The sequence below is a fragment of the Hylobates moloch genome, unplaced genomic scaffold, assembly GCF_009828535.3.
Source record: "Hylobates moloch isolate HMO894 unplaced genomic scaffold, HMol_V3 SCAFFOLD_1, whole genome shotgun sequence".
Classification (NCBI taxonomy): domain Eukaryota; kingdom Metazoa; phylum Chordata; class Mammalia; order Primates; family Hylobatidae; genus Hylobates; species Hylobates moloch.
This window is the reverse complement of record NW_026652276.1, coordinates 52072459-52095035: the sequence shown is the minus strand read 5'-3', so window position 1 is coordinate 52095035 and position 22577 is coordinate 52072459. Positions and strand designations below refer to the sequence as shown.

At 37.3% G+C, this 22577-nt stretch overlaps 1 protein-coding gene across 2 annotated transcripts in view; it reads right to left on the bottom strand.

Moving 5' to 3' along the window:
• HIBCH (3-hydroxyisobutyryl-CoA hydrolase) overlaps positions 1-22577 on the bottom strand; it is a 136468-nt gene that overhangs the window by 38564 nt on the left and 75327 nt on the right. For both annotated transcript variants that reach the window (XM_058440228.1, XM_032755147.2), the window contains exons 7-11: positions 17955-18033; positions 8605-8750; positions 6090-6176; positions 2621-2679; positions 1340-1421 (exon numbers count right to left, since the gene is read on the bottom strand). In XM_058440228.1, coding sequence (XP_058296211.1) covers positions 1340-1421; positions 2621-2679; positions 6090-6176; positions 8605-8750; positions 17955-18033 — 453 coding nt within the window. The remainder of the gene's footprint in view (positions 1-1339; positions 1422-2620; positions 2680-6089; positions 6177-8604; positions 8751-17954; positions 18034-22577) is intronic.

Here is a 22577-nt window from a genome sequence, read left to right as displayed (position 1 = left end):
CTACTTTTGTGAGTTAGGGAAATAAATGGCTGGTCTATCTGCTCTAATTTATGCCTATCTTTGAAAGTTAACAAAATTCTAATACTGTATAAGATCCCATGGGTCAAATTAACTTTGGATTTCCCCCTTAAGAATACAGTAAAAGGCCAGGTGTGGTGGCTCACGCCTGTAATCCCAGCACTTTGGGAAGCCGAGGTGGGTGAATCACTTGAGCCCAGGAGGTCAAGACCAGCCTGGCCAACATGGTGAAACCTTGTCTCTACAAAAAAATACAAAAAATTAGCCACCCGTGGTGGCACACATGCGTAGTCCTAGCTTCTCAGGAGGCTGAGGTGTGAGGATTGCTTGAGCCTGGGAGGCTGAGGCTGCAGTGAGTTGTGATTGCACCACTGTCCTCCAGCCTGGGCAACAGGGCAGGATTCTGTCTCAAACAAACGAAAACAAACAAACAAAAATACAGTGACAACGGAGGAAATGTTTTCACATTTACAGGTAAGACTATCAAAATTTTTTCTCAATATGTTTCCTGACAACTGAAATGCTATGATTACATCTATAAATAGAAAAACATTATGGAATCATGATGTGGAGCCTAATATATATATATATATATATATATATATGAAAAATGCTATCAGATGAAGACAAGCTAAAACACCTTTTAAGTATAAGGAAACATACCTTTTCTTTCCTTTGTCTAGAAGTCTGAAATACTCCAAGTCTCATAATCATACTAGAGGTCCATGAATGTCAATACCTGGTATGTACACATTTATACAAAAATGGCTCTTCTGCTGTTAACAGTTATGTGTCAAAAAGATCAAAGTGTACCTAACACAGAAACACTACATAAAACTCAGCTATGGCAAGAGATGGAGTCTCTTGCTTGTTTAAAAAAGATCACTTTTTAATTAAACCTCCTGTTTGGAAAGACCATATTAAGTAGAATTTATAGATCAATGTCCCAATTGCAATGTATCATAAGGTGACTATTCTCCAGTGACCCAGCCCTTCTAATTAAAATGTCCCTAAAACCTTCCCCCATAGGACAAGGAGGACTATTTGGAAATGAAGTATGCTTACTAAAGTCCTCTGTTACATTCAAAGGACATAAAACTAGATTGGCTTTGCCCTCAATGACCAGCAGGTAGACATGGCACTTGGATTTAGGTCAAGGTTAGTGGAACTGATTTCTGAAGCTCACCTAAATTTGGGAAAAAAGAAAACACAATGCATGGGCTATGTCACCACCAATGGAGCACTAATACCCCCTTAGAGAGGCTTCCCTGTCACCAGACTTCACTATGTTCACTCAGGGCAGAAAGGATTCCAATATTACCTTCAATTGCTCTAGGGCAAAAGATGAACCATCTTGCTGTAAGTTTTCAATAATTTCTTCCACAGTATTGGCTGAAAAACAACTATAAAGAAAGGAAATGTGATTTCACCAATGTGTAAGTGATTTCCTGTTTCTAACATACTGATGAATCTGAACATAGGCTTTCCCCCACCTCTATTTCAATAATGAAGAATTGTCTAACCTCTTTAACAGGATGTGAAAAGAAAGAGAGCATTGCTTCCCTGAGTAAGCATTTGCAGTCTACCTTCACTAACATAAAATAAAATCTAAATTTTATTTTTTCTTTTGCATTTTTGCATCTGTTATATTTCCATGTAAAGAAATATTCAACAATGAAAAATTGATGCTTCTAAATTGTAGAGATGGTTGTCTTATTTTCTAATACTCTTCCTCCTCTTGTTTCCCAAAGCCAGTCTGTCAATCTCTCAAATCATTGCACAAAACCTTTTTTGCTGATCGGCTTGATAAGACCTTCAGAGAAGATGAATTTAAAAAGGTAAACGTTAATTCAATTATTATTTTCTAGCTTCTCTTCTCCACTTAAAAAAAAAGATATTTTGCACTAATATAAATTCAAATCACTGCACAAAATCTTTTTGCTGTTCAGCTTGGTAAGATCTTCAGAGAAGATGAATTTACAAAAATAAAAGTTAATTCAATTATTATTTTCTAGCTGCTCTTCCCCACTTTAAAAAAAAAGGTATTTTGTACTAAGATGAATTCTCATGGTAGTTTACTTAAATATAATGAATTTATTTCACCCAGAAAGAGAGAGAAAGAAGCTACTTTCAAAGGTAAGTGAAAAAAAACCCTATGCTGGCCAGGCATCACGCCTGTAATCGCAGCACTTTGCGAGGGTGAGGAGGGAGAATCACCTTAGGTCAGGAGTTGGAGACCAGCCCGGCCAACATGGCGAAACCCTGTCTCCACTAAAAATAGAAAAGTTCGACAGGCATGGTAGCAGGTGCCTGTAGTCCCAGCTACTCAGGAGGCTGAAGCATAAGAATTGCTTGAATCTGGGAGGCGAAGGTTGCAGTGAGCTGAGATTGCACCACTGCACTCCAGCCTGGGGGACAGAGTGAGACTCTGTCTCAAAAAAAAAAAAAAAAAAAAAAAAAGAAAGCAAGCTCTATACTGTCTGATCTCAGAATTCAGTGCACTATCAAACACAATGTAATTAAAACGGTAATTATAACGTTAGCAAATTCATTTTAACATAGTCTCTCTAAAGGAATATATAACTGAGATCTCGTTAGGTACCTGTTTATTTTGTCCATGTGTTCCTCAAGTATAAAAGACTTGTCTCGATCAATCTTAGACTGTTTGAAAAGAAAAATCTTTTAATAAACTTGAACACAATTTTTTAATCCTTAAAAATTCATATTTAATGATACACTTTGTGAAAGACTGCCACTTGTCACTTCCAGTCAAATTACATCTAACTGTCTCATAAATAACTACCACCATATGATCAAAATTCAGACAGCATGTAGAACTCTGGACTAGCTCTTAAAAGTATCAACGGCAAAAATGTTCTAGTATTTTTATTTACATGTATAAATATATGTAACCACTATTACATTTGACACATTATCATTAAAATAAATCTGTGAATATGTAAGGGACCTGAAAGGTCAACCTGCCCAAATTTCCATCCTAGCCAGAAATTCCCACCATATACCTGGTATGCCTGCAGCTGTGACCTTCAGGGAGAGAAAACAGCACCTCTCAAGGAGGAGTTCACAAATGCTGGAACAACTGAATAATTAGGTTTCTGTTGTTTTAATTCTGGAACAAAAACCAATGCTAGCATGTTTATAGTTCTGGTTAATCTCTTTTACCTTAACCACTTCCCACATGACACAGTTTTGTGTCCCCTCGTGATCCAGGTCCTTCTTATGGACAAGTTCCAGTTTATCAAGGTCATTCTTCAAGTATGGGACACGTATCTTAGCTGCAGGTGTGGCTAGATGGTAGCAAAGTATAAGAGGGTTCTGCAGGTCCTTGATTGCTTTGGATATACTTTTCTTAATTGGACTAACTCTGAGTTAGTGTTGAGACAGGCCTATGATTGCAGCTGATTCACACTAAGCTCCAATTAAATAAGACTTTTTTTTTTTTTTTTAAACCTGTGCCATTGTAGGCTGTGTTTCTCCTATTCTGTACTTATGAATTTAGTACTTTGGGTTAAAACACAAGATTTGCACTTATCTTTATTAAATTTCACATTGTTACTATTGAGCAGATCACTCTAAACTCTAAGGCTTGTTTTTTCATCCACATTCTTTTTCCTAATTTAACTTGTTTTTCTTAGTTCTAAATCAACTTGATCAAAATGCTATCAGTGGTCACCAAATCACTTGAGAAAAATACTGAATAAGTCTAAGAAGACTTCCCTACAAACTAACTCCTATACATTTAGTAGAACTCTTCGATAAGCCCCTTCAACCACCACAAAGCATAATTCATCCCGTATTTACTCAATTCGACAACAGAAGACTATCAAATGCTCTGATAAAAACAAGAGAAATCCTCACGTGCTCTGTATTCATATTCTCTCCACCAAGTACTTGGTGGCCCTGCCAATCTGTACTCATGTTCTTCAGTTCTGGGTAATTTTTTTGGTACTATTTCTCCAAATATTTCCTTCCCTCTATCTTCTTTTTATGAATTCCTAATGATTAGATTTTAGACCTCTTGGAATAATATCTCTAGTTTTCCATTCTCTCCCTTTTCTATTTCATTATCCTTTTCTGTTAGAAAAGATTTTAATCTGTTCTGGGTTTTTTATTCCCAACTTTTGTTATCATTTTTAAAATCTTACAGGCATAACCACTACCAAGGTCAGCCAGTAGCCATCAACATCTAGGCAAGGCCCTCTAGCGACAAAACAATTATGACTCACCGAAAGCTCAGATGATCATTAGTATTTTTAGCTAAATTATTTTATAATTATAAATTAATAAGATACATACTTGTGTTTAGAAATGATGCTCCTGCACACTTAATAGACTACAGTATAGTGTAAAAGTTTTTATGAGCACTGGAAAACCAAAACATTCGTGTGACTAGCTTTACTGCCATGGTGTGGAACCAAATTCAGATTCTCTGAGGCATGCCTATATTATTCTTTGAATTATCTTTATAACATCTGTTGTTGTTTAACAGGTAAAATATTTTTCTCTTAAGTTAACAGTTATAGATTGGTATTTGTCTTTTTAAGTTTCCTTCTTCTTGCATTAACTGTTTCCTTCCAGTGCCTTTGTTGTTTGTTTTGGCCTAGGAATATTTGTTTTTCTATGCAAAGCACTAAAATTAGGAAGCTTTGTGTCTAATGTCAATTGCAAGTTATGGGATTCTCAATTATATGTTACATTATAAGATGATCAGGCAAGATATGTTATTAAGGGGTCCATGAATTTCAATGTCTATGGGTTTTTTTTTTCTTCCAATGTATTGCTTAGGAGTGGGGTGGGATGCAGCGGTTCTGCAAGCCAACCAGGGTAAAGGGACAGAGGTCTTCCAACTTAGTATATCTCACCTCTTTTCAGTACAGTCCTTCACCAATCTCTACTGTCAGCTAGACCTGCCTGATTTGGTTTCTCTAAGGAGTAAGTCTCTACTCTTCTGCCAGGCTACTGGAAGACAGCTACTCTCAGTTATACAAGAAGACTTGTGGAGGGGCCAGGTGCAGTGCTCATGGCTGTAATCCCAGCACTTTGGGAAACCGAGGAGGGTGGATCATTTGAGGTCACAAGTTCAAAACCAGCCTGGCCAACATGGTGAAACCCTGTCTCTACTAAAATACAAAAATTAGCTGGGCATGGTGGCGCACACCTGTAATCCCAGCTACTCAGGAGGCTGAGGCACGAGAATCGCTTGAATCTGGAAGGCGGAGGTTGCCATGAGCCAAGATTGTGCCATCACCCTCCAGCCTAGGTGACAGAGCGAGACTCTGCTTCAAAAAAAAAAAAAAAACTTATAATAAATCCTCTTGTTTTTCTGCCCCATTCTACACCCTAGTCTTCAGAGGGACCTGGTCCCTTTAGAAGAGTCTACAGCAAGAATCAGCTGACCTCTTCTTGGCTTTCAGAGTTCTTTGTTTTAAATTAGCAGCACTCATCCTGCTGATTTCAAGCTTCCAAAATACTAAAATCTCATGTCTGCCACTGTCTCCTCTTCTGTTCTACTTGTCTTTGTGGGTTTATGCCTTTTTTTATTCACTTATTACAATTTTGAATGGTGTTTTAGGAGGCAGCATGTATTCAATCATGTTTAACTAGAAGTTATGGAGTGTTTTTAAAGATTCTTGGCTCTTACAAGAAAATTCAAGTCAGACAACGTAAGTAAGGAATTAAAAATACATGCTGCAATATACTTTATTAAATATAAATAAATGTCAAGAGTTTGCATCTCCACAAATAGTGTTAACATTGAACACCGTTTACAGAAATGCCAAAACCCTTGCAAAGAATGATCACAAGGCTATGCACTGAAGTTAACCAGCAGTGAGAAGACAGCTATGCAGCTGCACAGGAAAGAAGTCATCTTATTAGCTGGCTATACTAACAACTGTGAAGCACTGATTCTTCCACCACGCTTTAAAGTAAATAAATCTTTAGTACATTTATTTATATTTACAAACTATAATATTCACCAACTGCCAGTTTTTTAATCACTTCCCCTCCCCATGAATTAAAACCTGAGGTTAGAATATTAACAAGATTACCTCTGTATGGTAATTTTCTAAGACAGATGCAATATTTTCTTTTGAAGGAGATTTCAAGGCTAACAAATCTTCCTCTAACATGGCCAACTAAAGGGGAGGGGGAAAAAAAGGAAAGATCTGAGATCCAACAGAAACATAGAAAGCTTTATAAAAATCTCATCTTCTTTTTTAGAATTCTTGACTTTAAATTATGAGGCTCTCTCTTCAGGTGAATCACTGAAAGAAATTTTGACTTAAGTTGAATGAACAGGTATTCCCACACAGCAAATGTAGCCTTCAAAGGAATGGATAAAGATGGAAGAAATTCAGGAGGAGAAATAGAGACTTTTGTCTTTGTTTCTCTCAGCCTATTGAGTACTTGGAACCAAAGACCTACATATAAATTTTATTTTTAATTAATTTTAACCAAAATTGCCACAAATGATTAGTGGCTACCACAGTCAATGCACAACACTATAATATAGCTTCATTTATTTATCTATCTAATCCCTCACTTACTCTACCCTACACTGAGCCAAATAGGACTTTTTACTGTTCCCAAAACATAGCTAATGCTTTCTTGCCCCTGTGATTTCATTAAATGTTTCCTTTACCTGACAATACCTTTTCCTGATAATACTCACCTTAAGGCCGGCTGTATTGCAAACTTTATGAAAAGGCTTCTTTCTAGTCCTTTCTTACAGGTAAGCTCTTCCTTCAATTCTTTGAGTATTTTGTTTGTATTGTTTTTACACTTACCATACTTTACCTCTGCCAGATGAGAGAGATGGTTATTTACCTTTTGTACCCACTTCTAATCGCATCCCCAAAGTATATTCCTCTTTTTCATATCCTCTACATCCAAGAGAATGTCTGTCTACTCATTGCAGATACTAGTATTGAACACATTGACAAAGAAAGGGGTTATGCATCAGCTCTCTCTTATCCTAAATTCCACTGTAATCAAGAGTGTCCCTTCCAGACAGGAAAATCGCATGCCCATGTTTCCTTCCTGTTATAGCTCAAGGCAAGCATGAGACTACTCAATGTGACTGAGGATGCCCACAACACAAAGATCTGAATCTTTGGCCAAACATGATAGAAGGCCTTCATAACAGTGTACAGAGACAACCTTCAATTTTGTATGCTTCATATATTTTACAGAATCTGTAACAGTGTGAGAAACAAGACCAAAGCTCATCAACATAAAAATTTCCACAGCCAATTTATAAAGTTTGTGAAGAGAATTCTATTAGTGACCAAACAGTACATTTTTATGCTATCCAGCTGTTTTACTTCAATGGCCAAAGAGGATGTGTGAGAATAAATCATCATCATTTGTAAAAAGTCCTTGGGGGGACTCACATGATAGTCCAACTGTCAGTATAATCTCTGGCATCCTTACCCAAAACAGAAGAATGTTATAGATATGAGGATAAAAAGGGCCATCCTTTACAAAAGAGACTCTCAATGAAAAATCTGGTCACCTCTAAAAATATAAAACTGCATTAAAAGTATTAATAATAGTTAAATTTTGAGTGTTTACTATTTGTCAGTTACTGGGCTAAGCATGTAACATAAATTTTCTAATTTAATTTTTATAGCTTTCCTTGCCGTATCCTAAAACACCCTTCCCTTAAGATCAGCTATTCATCTGATGACCATGTGCTTCCATGAAAGCTGACTTTACCCCACAGATCCAAGGATAGAGTGTGCATTACCTAGGATAGGCCAGTTGGTATATTCTACCTACTCATACGGTTCAGGAATGAGATAAGCCAGTCCAGTCAGAGTGAACCAAGCCAGGTGAAGCAAAATACATCCTAAGTCTCTTGCTGAGAATTCTGAGGCAAAACTACCTTGAATTGGGTCTTCCGTCACATGTAACACAAGGAGTTTCAACTACTACGTAATAGTGTCATCTCCATTCTGCAGACGGGAAAATGGGGGGCAAAAGAGGCTAAGTTCCAGTTAAGACTTAAACTCAAACTATCTATATATTCTTTTCCACTACGTTATCCTGTGCTGAGAAAATTGGCCACATTGTTTTAAAAAAAAAAAAAAAAAAAAGCAAAGATAAATAACATGTGTTCCTTGTAACAGATGTGTTTTAGAAAAGTCAAATGCAATTACTTTCAATGCACTAGGGAAACTCATAACCAAAAGAAGCCTTCAAAATGTCCTCATAAAATAAAAGGCTATCTTTTTATATATAAATTTAGATTTGTACATATTAGACTTTCTTAAGGTAGGCCTGACTTTTTTTTTAAGAGATTCTCATTGTTCACTTAAAAATACTCACTGAAGGTGCCAACCCTGAATCCAGGTATCGTTATCTTCAGTTTGCGTATGAGGAAACAGAATTAGAGAGCTTATGCACTTTCTCCAAGGTAACACAGCTATAAACTAATAGGTCCAGGATTCACACCACGATTTCACCAGAAGTCTGTGGATCTCAACCACCCATTGTACCTTCCCACGCACTACTTTGTGGTGTTACTCCAACAATACAAAACACAAACATCCGAAAAAGTACCTTTTCAGAATCTACAAAGTGTGTAGCAATTCCTGCTCTGTACACATCTCTTCCTTTTAGTCTGAAACCTGTTAATGCTAGGAAGTAACCAAGTTTTCCTTGGAGTCGTGGCAAGAAATAACCTCCACCCACATCAGGGAACAGTCCTGTAATTAAATGTAACAAAAAGAGATAATGGTGATTCAAATGAAAAAGATAAATATAACCTCTTTGCTGTAGATCACACAAACCATTTCTCTCTGGAGCTTGAATATACATTACAAATATTGTTAAACTAAGTACTACACACTGCAATCAATATCACAAAAGACTTGCTATAAACTGTGCTAACTTGGGTATTTTTCAAAACCTTCATGTCTCATTTCTATAGAAGTCAGTAAAGTATTTGATGACACAATGTTTTGTATATTAGAAGTACTCAATGTTACCTAAATTTTCTTACCACTGATTTACTTTTGAAGAATCTCCAAAATAGGTAAAAATTTCAAAAAAATATATTTCCAAATCAGCACAGGAAAAAAAAAATACATAACCTATGGCCTATTATAGCAAAATTATTATCATTTAAATCATGTCCCAACCTTAGTCAATTATCTAATATTCAAGATGTTTAAATATTGATGCAATAACCACGAGTCCTACTAAATGAACAGGTTTATACCTAATAAAATCATTTGCATTTACCCTTCTCTTAATCATCAGTATTCAAAAATTCTCTACGGGTAACAACTGAAAATAGCATATAAGGCTAGGCGCGGTGGCTCACGCCTGTAATCTCAGCACTTTGGGAGGCCAAGACAGGCAGATCACCTGAGGTTAGGAGTTCAAGACCAGCCTGACCAACATAGTGAAACCCCATCTCTACTAAAATTACAAAAATTAGCCGGGCATGGTGGCGCATGCCTGTAATCCCAGCTACTGGTGAGGCTGAGGCAGGAGAATCGCTTGAACCCGGGAGGCAGAAGTTGCAGTGAGCTGAGATAATGCCACTGCACTCCAGCCTGGGCAACAGAGCAAGACTCCATCTCAAATAATAATAACAATAATAATAATAAAATAAAGAAAATAGCATATATACAAGTAATTACTAGCATACTCCTTTGGGTGTTAAAGATCTTAAACAACTGTGACCCTCTAGTTTTATAATTTATGTATCTGTTCTAAAGTTTCCTTTAATTATGTTGGGATAAAAATGCAAGCACTAAAATTCTCTCCAGTTCTACTTTACAAAAAGGTTCTAGACTTAAAAGAAAAAGCATCATGCTCCTGTAAACAGAAATATCTCTTAGTATCTCAAACTAGCTAGGTCTCAAGTTAAACTCATAACCTCCCCGCACCATTCCCACAATCTTCCTCCAGCATCACCTACCTCAATAAAGGGTGCAAGTATCCAGCCTTGACATCTTCTCGCACCATCCCCTTAATCCCCATCAGTGACCACATCTTACTGATTTCCCCTCTAAACTGTTCTCCACACAATAGCCAAAGTGATCTTTTTAAAACACAAATCCTTACAAGAGTCTTGCATTCCACTGCTTAAAACCCTCCCATGGCTGCCTGTTTCTCCTGGATTAAAACAAACACCTTTATAAAAGTCTTCAAGGCCCCTTACCACTTTTTCCACTACATCCCTTGCTACTCACTCCCTATACTCCAGCCACTCTGGTCTTCTTTCAGTTCCCTAACATTCTACACTCCTTCCTGCCCCAGAGCCTCAGCAGCATGCTGCCCAAGTGGAAAAACCCTCCATCCTGACAACACATTCTTCTCTTCCAGGGTACCACATTCTCTCTTTTTTCCCCTTCCCCCAATTCTGCTTCTTTCCAGTCTCCCTCACAGACACCACCTCCTCTGCTTGACCTCTTGCTCACTGTGCCTAAGCTCCACATTAGGCTACCTCTTCTTTCCTATATACACATTTTCCTTAACTCCTATGACTTTAGATAATATCTATATGCTGATTACTCCCTGCTATGGACTGCATTGCGTCCTTCCAAAAAGTCCTGTGTTGAAGCCCTAACCCTCGATGTAACTGCATTTGGAAGCAGGGCCGTTGAAGAGGTAATTAAGGTTAAGTGAGGTCATAAGGGTGGGGTCCTAATCCAACAGGACTGATGTCCTTATAAGAGGAGGAAGAAACACCAGGGATGCATGTGAACAGAGAAAAGGCCATATGAGGACAGGGCAAGAAGGCAGCAGTCTATAAGCCACAGAGAGAGGGCTCAATAGAACCATCTGCTGACACCTTGATCTCAGCCATTCAGTCTCCAGAACTGTGAGAAAAAAAATTTCTGCTGTTTAAGCCACCAAGTTTGTGGTATTTTGTTACGTAGCCCTAAACGTCGAATACGCTGCAAAATCACTCATGCCTTCTCCCATGAATACCGAACTCTTAGATCTGCCACCTAAACAGAACCACATGGATAATAAGTATCTTACATTTAACATGGCAAAAGTAGAACTACTGTTTCACAAACCTCCAACTACACTGCTCCTTCCCTAATCAGCCTCATCCATCAAGTAGCACAAGCTAAATACCTTAGAGTTATTCCTGATTCATCATACCAGCAAGTCAGTTAAGCCCAAAACATGTTTCAAATCTATTCACTCTATTCAACTCTATACCTCCAAACTACTCCAAAGCCAAAATCTCTCCAGACTGTGCTGTCCAACAGAACTTTCTACAATGATGAAATCTATAATTTCTGCTGTCCAATAAGATAGCCACTAGCCATATGTAGCTATTAAACACCTGAAATGTAGCTGGTGTGACTGAGGAACTGAATTTGTCTTCTTTAAATTTAATTAATTTATATTAAAATTTTAAAAGCCACTTGTGGCTAGTGGCTACACAGTATTGGACAGTGTAGCTCTAGACTAATGTAATAACCTACTATCCAATCTCACTGCTTCTACTCTGCTACCCCTACAATCCATTATCCTCAAAGTAGCCAGAATCATAGTACTAAAATATAAATATAAACTAGATTATGTCATTGCCTGCTTTATACTCTTCCACAACTTCCCATATTTAGGTTTAAATCTTAACTCTTCACTAGAGGCCCCCATGTACCCTTTTGAGAGCATGTTACATCACTCCTGCCCTCGATTCAGACACAGATGGCCTCCATTTGGTTCCTTTAACAGGCCAAGTTCATTCTTACCTAAGGGTTTTGAGCTAACTTTTCTCAATGCCACAATATTCTGCTCTCAGTTCTTCATGTAGCTGATTCTTGTTATTCAACTCTCAGCTTAAAGGACAACTCTGAGAGCATCTTTAATCATCCAATTTAAAGTAGCCATCTGGGAGACTTACACTTTGGACAAGATAGAGTAACAGGAACCAGACTTATCCCCCTACCTGAAACAACTATAAAAACAGACACAATATATGGATCAATAGTGTTTTCAACACACTGAACATCAAGCAATAAAGAAACGTGGTCTCTGAATATCAGAAAACAAGCAAGGTGAATCCTAGAACAGCTCCAACTTCATGCCTTGAGTGAGTTCCCAGGCCCAGCATAGTCCCTCATTTGAGAAGATGAAGCTAAAAGTCTAGGGAAACCAAAACAGCTAGAATTCCCAAAACAGAGTACCAGAGCAGAGAGAGCTACAGAGAGAAAGCTCTGGAGATCTGCAGGGTGTCTCTTTTAAGTACTTAGCTTAGGAATGGAGAGAGAAAGAGAGAGAGAGAGAGAGTGTGTGTGTGTGTGTGTGTCAAGAAACTACATGATTAGTCATTTTTCACACTGTCCGAGACTGAGTAATTTATAAAGGAAAGAGGTTTAATTGACTCATAGTTCCAAATGGCTAAGGAGGCCTCAGGAAACTTACAATCATTGGCAGAAGGCAAAGCAAGCTTGGACCTTCTCACATGGCAGCAGGAGAAAAAAGAGTGAGGAGCAAAGGGGGAAGAGCCCCTTATAAAACCATCAGCTCTTGTAAGAACTCACTGTCATGAGAACAGCAAGGGAGACACTGCGTCCATGATCCAATCACCTCCTACCAGATCTCTCCCTGGACACAGGGGGATTACGGGGATTACAATTCAAGATGAGATTTGGGTGAGGACACAACGCCTAACAAGATCACTACATGAGACTAAGGAAAGAATCACAGAAAATGATTATAGAGAACAGTACTGGGAACCCACACAGGACTAAAAACAGCATGATCCCCACCACCTGGACTAGAAAAACTCATGATTGATGTCATGGGGCACTGTGCAGAACACAGAGCAAGATCTTGCCCCAGTAGTGGGAAATAATTAGCCCTAGTTGGAGCATTGCTCCAATTCTGCAAAAAAAAAAATTAATAATAAATCTTGTAACACTTGAAAATATTAAGATGTTTCCCAGGAATTTAAATTCATCTCAGAAGAAATCTCAAAAATACTTAAAAGAATACAAAAATATCCAGCACCCAACAAAGTAAAGTTTACAATATCTACAATTCAATAAAAAATTACCAGCTATCTAAAGATGCAGGAAAATACTAACCATAAAGAGGTGATTTAAAAAAATAAGAACTGACATAAATGTTAGAACTAGCAGACAAAAACATTAACACAGTTATCACAAACATAACCTATATATTCAAGAAGTTAGAGACACAGAAAATTTTTCTTTTTAGAAAAAAAACCAAATCATACTTCTAGAGATGAAAACTGAAATGAATGTATAAGCTGAAAAATACCTGGATGAGATTAAGGGCAGACTTGATCTTGTAGAAGAGAAAATTAATGAACTTAAGGACACAGGAACAGATACTATCTAAAATGAAAGAGAGAAAAAAAAGTTTTTAATGAATGAAGCATAAGTGAGCCTTATAGAAGTATGACCAGAATTCCTGAAAAGGGAATGGGTGGCAAAAAAGTATTTGTAGAAATAATGACAGAAAATTTTCCAAATTTGACAGAAGTTATAAACCTAAGTAGCTCAATAACCACAAGCATTAGAAATATGAAGAGCACCAAAGCACATCATAATCAAATGGCTCGAAACACGTGATCAAGAGAAAATCTTAAGAGCAGCCAGAGAAAACAAAAAGACACAGGAACAAAAATAAGGAAGAAAGAAGACTTTCTGTAGGAAATCAAATGAGATGACAGTGTAGTAACATCTTTAAATTACTGAAATTAAAAACCAGAGTAGAATCGAATTCCATACCCACATCTCATACACGTGAACTCAGGTTTCACCTGAGGAAATGAAAGAAGAGCAAACAAAATCTAAAATAAGCAGAAGAAAGGAGGAATGAATACTGGAGCAGAAATCAGCAAAATAAAAAATAAATGAAAACAAAAATCTGTTTAAGATCAATAAAATTAATTAACCTCTAACTAGATTGATCAGGGGGAAAAAAAAAGAGAAGACACAATGACCAATATCAAGAATAAGAGAGGCAGAAATCACTAAGGAGTCTACAGATATTAAAAAGATAACACGGGAATATTATTGTCTTAGTGCATTTTGTGTTGCTATGACAGAATACCACAGACCGGGGTAATTTAGAAAAAAAAATTATTTCTCACAGTTCTGGAGGCTGGGAAGTCCAATATCATGGTGCGAACATCACACGAGGGCCTTCTTGGTGCATCATCCCATGGCAAAAGGCAAGGGTGAGATAGGACAAGAGAGCAGAAGGAAAGGGGGCTGAAGTCATCCCTGTGTCGGGAACTAACCTGCAAAAACTGGAAGAGCCCTCATGAACCACTCACCTCTTAGTGGTACCAACTCTCAACACTGCTGAGTTGGGAATTAAGTTTCCAACATGTGAACTTCAGGTGATACATACAAAAAAGCAATTATGAACAACTTTATGCTAACAAATTGACAAATTCCTTGAAAGGCCCTGATATGGTTTGGCTCTGTGTCCCCACTCAAATCTCATGTTGAATTGTAATCCCTAATGTTGGATAAGGGGCCTGGTGGAAGGTGATTGGGTCATGACGGCAGATCTCCCCCTTGCTGTTCTCATAATAATGAGTGAGTTCTCATGGTATCTGGTTGTTTTAAAGTGTGCAGTACTTCTCCCTTCGCTCTCCTGCCAGCCACGTGAAGATGCACTTGCTTCCCCTTCATCTTTGGCCATGACTGTAAATTTCTGGAGACCTCCCCAGTCATGCTTCCCATACAGCCTGTGGAATTGTGAGCCAATTAAACCTCTTTTCTTCATAAATTACCCAGTCTCATAGCAATGTGAGAATGGACTAATACAGAAAACCGGTACCAGAGAAGTAGGGCATTGCTATAAAGATACCTGGAAATGTAGAAGTGACTTGGGAACTAGGCAATGAGCAGAGATTAGAATAGGTTGCCTCTTCACTCTGCTGATTGTTTTCTTTGCTGTGCTTCTAGAAGCGTTTTACATGATGTAATTCTATTTGTCTATGCACAGACCTTGGGAGCCACCCCTTGCATCAGCGTAGCCTGGATGTTGGATGGATTCAACAACACTTGTATATACAACAACAATTGTATATTTTTGTTTTTGTTGCCTGAGCTTTTAGGGTCAAAGCCAAAAAATTATTGACCAGCTTAATGTCATGTCATTTTCCCATATGTTTTCTTCTAGTAGTTTTGCAGCTTCAGGTTGTATGGCTACATCTTTAAACCATCTGAGGTTTTTTTCTAAAATATAATATGAGGTATGGGTCTAATTTCATTTTTCTGCATATGGATATCCAGTTTTTCTGACATTATTTATTTATTTATTTATTTATTTATTTTTTTTTTTTATTTTATTTTTTGAGACGGAGTCTTTCTCTGTCCCCCAGGCTGGAGTGCAGTGGCACGATCTCGGCTCACCGCAACCTCCACCTCCTGGGTTCACACCATTCTCCTGCCTCAGCCTCCCGAGTAGCTGGGAATACAGGCGCCCGCCAACACGCCCGGCTAATTTTTTGTGTTTTTAGTAGAGACAGGGTTTCACCGTGTTAGCCAGGATGGTCTCGATCTCCTGACCTTGTGATCCGCCCGCCTCAGCCTCCCAAAGTGCTGGGATTACAGGCTTGAGCCACCGCGCCCGGCTCTGACATCATTTATTGAAGAGACTGTCCTTTCACCATTATGTATGGCATCTTTCTTGAAAATCACTTAACTGCAAATACATGGATTTGTCTCTGGGCTTGCTATTCTTTTCCAGTGGTCTATGTATCCATTTTTATTCCAGTACTATGCTGTTTTGATTACTAAAGCTTTGCAATAGTGTTTGAAGTCAGTACGAAGCCTCTAGCTTTGTTCTTTTTGCTTAAGATTATCTTGGCTATTTGCAGTCTTTTTTGGTTCCATATGAATTTTAGAATTTTTTCTATTTTTTTGAAAACTGACATTGGGATTTTGATAGGGATTACACTGAATCTGTAGATCACCTTGGGTAGTATGAAAATTTTAAAAATATTCTTCCAATCCATGAACATGGAATATCTTATTTATTTGTGTCTTCTTCAATTTTTTTCATCAAAGTTTTGTAGTTTTCAATATACAGATGTGTGTGTGTGTGTGTGTGTGTGTGTGTGTGTGTATGTGTGTGTATGTGTGTGTATGTGTCTGACTGACATGGTCTGGCTGTACTGCCCAGGCTACAGTGCAGTGGCATGATCTCAGCTCACTGCAGCCTCTACTTCCAGGGCTCAAGCCATCCTTTTATCTCCACCTCCTGAGCAGCTGGAACCACAGGCACATGCCACAACGTCCAGCTACCTTTTGTTATTTTTGTAGAGATGTGGTTTCGCCATACAGATTTTACCCACTTGGTTAAATTTATTTCTCAGTATTTTATTCTTTTTGATGCTTTTGTAAATGAAATTGTTTTCTTATTTTTCAAATAGTTTGTTGTTAGTGTATAGAAATGCTGATTTTTATGTGTTGATTTTATATCCTACAGCTTTACTGTATTTATTTATTAGTTCAAACAGTTTTTTGTTGGAGCTGTTGGAGTTTTCCATATATATAAAAGCATGTCATCAGCAGTGACAGTTTCACCTCTGCTTTTCCTGTTTGGATGCCTTTTATTTCTTTCTCTTGCCTAATTGCTCTGGAAAGGACTTTCAATACAGTATTGAATAGAAACGATGAGAGCGGCCATCATTGTCTTGTTCCTTAAATGAAAAATATATACCTTAACATCAAACTTAATTAGTAGAAGACAATGCTTTCCCCTAAAATCAGGAACAAGGAAAAAATGTCCACTCTCACCACTTCTATTCAACATTGTATTGGAAGTTCTATTCTACGCAATAGGGCAAGAGAAAGAAAGAAAAGCTATCCAGATTAGAAAAAGGAAAGGAAAAAGTAAAACTGCTCTTACTTGTAAATGACATAATTGTCTCTTTAGGAATTCCAGTAAAGTAGAATCAAATTCTATTCAATTCTAAAGCAACTAAAACTAATAAGTGAGTTTAGTAAGTCTGCATGATAAAGGTAAATACAAAAATCAACTGTATTTCTTTAGACTGGTAACTAACAATTAGAACTGAAAGTTTTTTCAGAAATATCATTAATATGAAATACTTATGGATAAATATGACAAAAGATAAGACCTATAAACTGAAAACTAAAAATCCATGCTGAGAAAAATTAAAGACCACTTACATAAATGAAGAATTATATCTTGCTCACAGGTCTGAAAAGACTCGATAGTGTTAAGATGTCAATTCTCTAAATTCATCTGCAGGCTTTTTTGTTGAAATTGACAAGTAACTCTAAAATACATATGGAAATACAAAGAACCTATATAGCCAAAGCAACTCGGTAAGATACAAAGAACAAAGGTGGAACATTATCACTACCTGATTTTAAGACTTACTATAAAGCAACACTAACCAAGACAACACGGTGTTGGCACCATGATTGACATCTATAGACAACTATAACAAAGCTACACAGGCAATTCAGTAGCAAAACAATACCCTTTCAACAGTTGGTACTGGAATGATTGTATTTCCATATACAAAATAAACTTTGACTTATATAGGTGATCCACACCCCTCACCATATACAAAAATTAACTCAAAAGTGTCATATGATAGTTTTGATCACAACTCAAAACTGCACAGATCTATAGGCAAAAATATATTCCCTTAATGATATTTTATCTATAGTGTTAATGTTTTATTTATAGTGTGTTAATGTCTCCTTTAATGTTCTCAGTTTTGTGTTTTCAGATACAATCACTGAGCTAATATAGACTTCAAAGTATCTTCCTATTTAATTTCTTTTTTAAAATCCTTTCATTATTGTATCTCACACAAGATTCCATCAATTCCTTCAACAACAGTAAACTCTGAAACATATCAAAAGAAGATGATGCTAAAAGTAATTATAAAAAAAATTCTGGTTGTTTACCTATTGCAGTTTCTGGCATAGCAAAAAGACACTTTTCTGTAGCCACTCGAAATTGCCCATGGACTGAGAGACCAACTCCCTAGAGAAAAAAGGCAAAAAAAGAGGCGGGGGGGGAATTAAACATATTGTTAAAAAACAAATTCACGCACTTACAAACATTACAAAGCAAGTAAATTATCTTTATACTCCACAGGAACTTGCTTCAGGGGATAGGTTGTCCCCACCTCTTTCAACTAACTTTGAATTCCACAAACAGCACATGACTATATTCTCCTTTATTAAACATTTACACATAAAGTCTGACCACACCCCCATCCTAGTCTGGTCATTCTCTTCCTCCACAGAGACACATAGCTATTATCAATTTGGTAAGTAACCTACAATTTTTTTCCTATGTATTTCTTATATTTGAACAAATGTGTATATTTATCTGATATATATTTTATATATAAGAATATATACAACTATACATACATAAAATTCACACTCTATGGCCTGCAAGACTCTATATCACGTGGCTTAGCCGACCTCTTTGACCTTATCTCCCATCATTCTTCCCGCACTCGTTCCACTAGCCATGGGGGCTTTATGCCATTCCTCCAAAATTTTAAGCTTTTACAATTTCAATTAATCATAAAACTTCTAAGGTAAGAAGAAAAACTAGAGCCACTGCCTGCTCAATCACTGTTTTTTCTCTAAGGGAATCTGCTCTGCCCAGAGACTCTTGTTTTCCTTTCCCCAGGAGAGGCTGAACTAGGGATGGGCAATGGACCCAAGGGCAGCCAATGGAGACTAACCAGAATTCAGAGGCCTGGGGAGCAAAGAGGCAGGGGTGAATTAGATAAGGTTCTTACTCTTAGGTACTTAAACTAAAACACAGTGCGCAGTTGTCAGTCGATGACAGGCAGTGAAGCTTAAAGGTCATCTGACATTTGAGCTAAAGATGACATGATAGGCAAGTAAAAGCTGGTTTTATATGCGGTAGAGAAAAAGAAAAGAAAAGAAAAGAAAAAAACCCTGAGAATGCTGCAGTCTGTACAAGACAGAAGACAAAACAAACACATAAAAAGAAGCAGAGATAGAAAAATAAACACACAACTTAAATTTGCCTTAAGCCCACACCTGCAGTCCAATTTTCAGGAACATAAGCAATGCTTAAGGTCCCTGAACTTGTCTAATAACTGCCCCATTCTCTTTTGTGGATCTTTTTGAGTGAGTCTCTATTCTTTCCAATTAAAATGTCTCTTCACCACATTTTCAGTTAGAACTAGACCTAGATCCTGCCATCAGCATCACACAACTTAAGTCTTTGGGCCCCCAGTATACATTCACTGCAATACTGTTCTGTGCTTTTCCTCCCAACACAACCTCCTAACACTGCTGTCCCTGACTAGCCATTCCCATCACATCTTCTGGAATCTTCATTCCTTTACAAAGGAACAACCTAACAGACCAAATTCTCTACAGAGGGCCCTCTCCACCTCCTGAACTCTATGGAAAAAGAAACTTAAAAGCCCCACATTACTTCACATAGAAGCTACAGATCCATGCGGGGTAACTGATTCATTGATTCCATTCGTTATCTTATATTACATAGTATGTTTTATTTCAGCATTGGCTGATAATAGTGAATTAAAGAAAAGACATCAAGATTTGAGTAAAAAGTTATTAATGAAAAACTATCAGAATAAGAGACCGCTGACATAAGAATCATTAAGAGCCAATTTTAAAGCCTTTCAATAAAGATGAAGGTTCAGAATAGTCAAGCCACTTCACTTGAAGATACTAGGAATATGCTGAACCATTTCGAATGGGGTGTAAAACCCTAATGGCAGATTCATAACTAATTTTTCTATCTTACATCAAAGAATCTATTATAGGTTACTTGTAAGCAGCCCCCTTAACTTCCGAAATTTGATTTTACATTTTATTTGACCATTAATCTTAGCTGATACTCCTTTGCTAGACGAAAAAGGCTCCAAAGTCTTCAAGTTTTATTGTATTAGCTAATTTTATACAGATTCATTCTCCAAATATAATACTTTATTCCAATTCCAACTCTCCTCAAATCTCTCCCCCAAACCTACCAAACCCAGTAGTCAAATCTCATTTTTCACCAAGCTGAACATTAGCTAAATAGCTCAGTAATATTTGACAGTTGCTCATTCCTACTTTATGAAATGCTTTACTGGGCTTTGAGGCACCATACACTCCTGCTTTAAAATCTAACTCATTAGTTGCTCTTTCATTTCTCCCTGATATCAAAGTGTTGACCTGCCACAATAATTAGATGTCATCCTTCTTCTCCACTTCACTCTACCCCACTGTACTCTGTCCTGTCTACGTGCATTCCCTAGGAGATCTCTTCCAGCCCTAGGATTTTAAGCACCACCTAAAACACTAATAAATTATTTCCCCATCCCTGATTTCTCTACTCAGCTATTTAACGTCTCATCTTGAATGTCTAATAAGTATCTCAACCTTCACACATCAAAAGTAAATATCTTGATTTCTCCTTAAGTGTGCTCCTCTCTCTGTCTTCATCTCAGTAAACAGCACCACAATTCACCCAGCTGCTCAGGCCAAACATCTCAGCATTACCTTCTTTCCTTTCTACCCCACAGTGTAATCTATGAACTATCCTGAGAGCTCTAACTTAAAAATATATCCTGGACTGGGCCACTTTTCACCATCTACACTATTACAACCCTACTTGAAGCCTTTATCCTCTCTTGCCCAGGCTGGTGTATCTTGCTTCTATTCTTGCCACAATCTATCATCTCTATACCAGTCAAAGCACGCTTATTAAAATGTAAAACATATCACGTCATTCTCCCGCCCAAAAGTCTCCAGTGACTTCCCATCACACTAAAATATTATCACGGCTGATATGGTCCCATATGATCTGGTCCCCTTCTACCTTCCTGATTTTATAGTCTACCATTCCCCACTTTCTCACTTCCCCTCCAGTAAGCCACACGGGCTTTTTTTTTTTTAACTTTCTTGATGTATAATCTCCACTTAAAGGTACACAAACAGTAACAAATAGTAAGTTTGCAAGCATATAGTTTCAATGAATTATCCCCAAATGAACACAACCATGTAACAAAAACCCAGATAAAAACTATCAGAAATTGTGCTATGTACCCTGTCAGTCACTACACCCTCCATCCCTCAAGTAGCTACTATTTTGACCTCTAACAAAGGATTAGAGTTTTTTCTGGTTTATCTAGATATAAATAGAATCACAGAATATATATTACTATCTTACTTCTTTCAGTCAACATTATGTTTGTGAGATTTTATGTTCTTGCCTATAGCAGTAATTTGTTCTTTTTCATTGTATAGCACTGTATGAATAAACAATTCGTTAATCCATTCTAATATAAATGGCTATTTGGGTTGTCTCCAGTTTTTGGCTATTGCAAATAACAATTCAGTGGCCATTCTTCTGCATGTTTTGGTGCAAGTGCACACATTTTGGTCAGATATATATCAGGGAGTAAAAGTGTCAGGTCAAAGAGTACTAATCAGCCAGGTACAGTGGCTCACGTCATGCCTGTAATCCCAGCACTTTGGGAGGCCGAGGTGGGCGGGTCACCTGAGATCAGGAGTTCGAGATTAGCCTGGCCAACACGGTGAAACCCTGTCTCTACTAAAACTACAAAAATTAGCCGGGCATGGTATCATGTGCCTGTAATCCTAGCTACTCGGGAGGCTGAGGCAGGAGGATTGCTTGAACCTGGGAGGTGGAGGTTGCAGTGAGTTGAGATTGTGCCACTGCACTCCAGCCTGGAGGACAGAGCAAGACTCTGTCTCAAAAAAAAAAAAAAAAAAAAAAGTACTGACTCATTCAACTTTAAAATATATCAAAACAATTTTCCTAAGTGGTAGTACCAATTTCTGCTCCACTAGCTGTATATGAGTTCGCTGTTCTACCTCCTCGCGAACACTTCAAGAGGTCTTTCACATTTTAGCCATTCTAATGACTATATGTTAGTATTTCACTGAAGTTTTAATTTGCATATCCTTGATGATTAACACAGCTGAGAGCTTTTTCAGGTTTATTAGCAATCTGGGTATCCTCTTTGCGAAATGTCTGTTCTAATCTTTTGCTGTGAAACATCTGTTCTAATCTTTTGCTCTTTTTTTTTTTTTTTACTGGATTTTTGAATTGGTAGAAATTCTCTATATATTCTAAACAGGATTCCCTTATCAGATGTATACCAAATATGTTTTCAGTCTGTGGCTTGGCCTTTTCACTCTTTCAAGGATGTCTTGGAATGAATAGAAGTTCTCATTCTTAACACGTTACAATTTGTTCATTTTGCTTATGGTACATTTAGTGTATTATTTAAGTAATCCCTCCCTAACCCCTGGGACTGAAATTTTCTTTGTGAAAAGGTTTTTAAAGATTTACTTTAACAGTTATGGATAATTTGTCCATTTCATCAAAATTTTGAAATATATGACCATAAAGTTGTACATAATGTCCTCTTGTAATCTTTTTAATGGCTATGGGTTTTATAGGGATGTGCTATTTTTCATTTCTGTATTTGTAACATACTTTGCTTTTATCTTTATCAACTTATCACTAAGGATTTATCAGTTTTAATAGTCTAT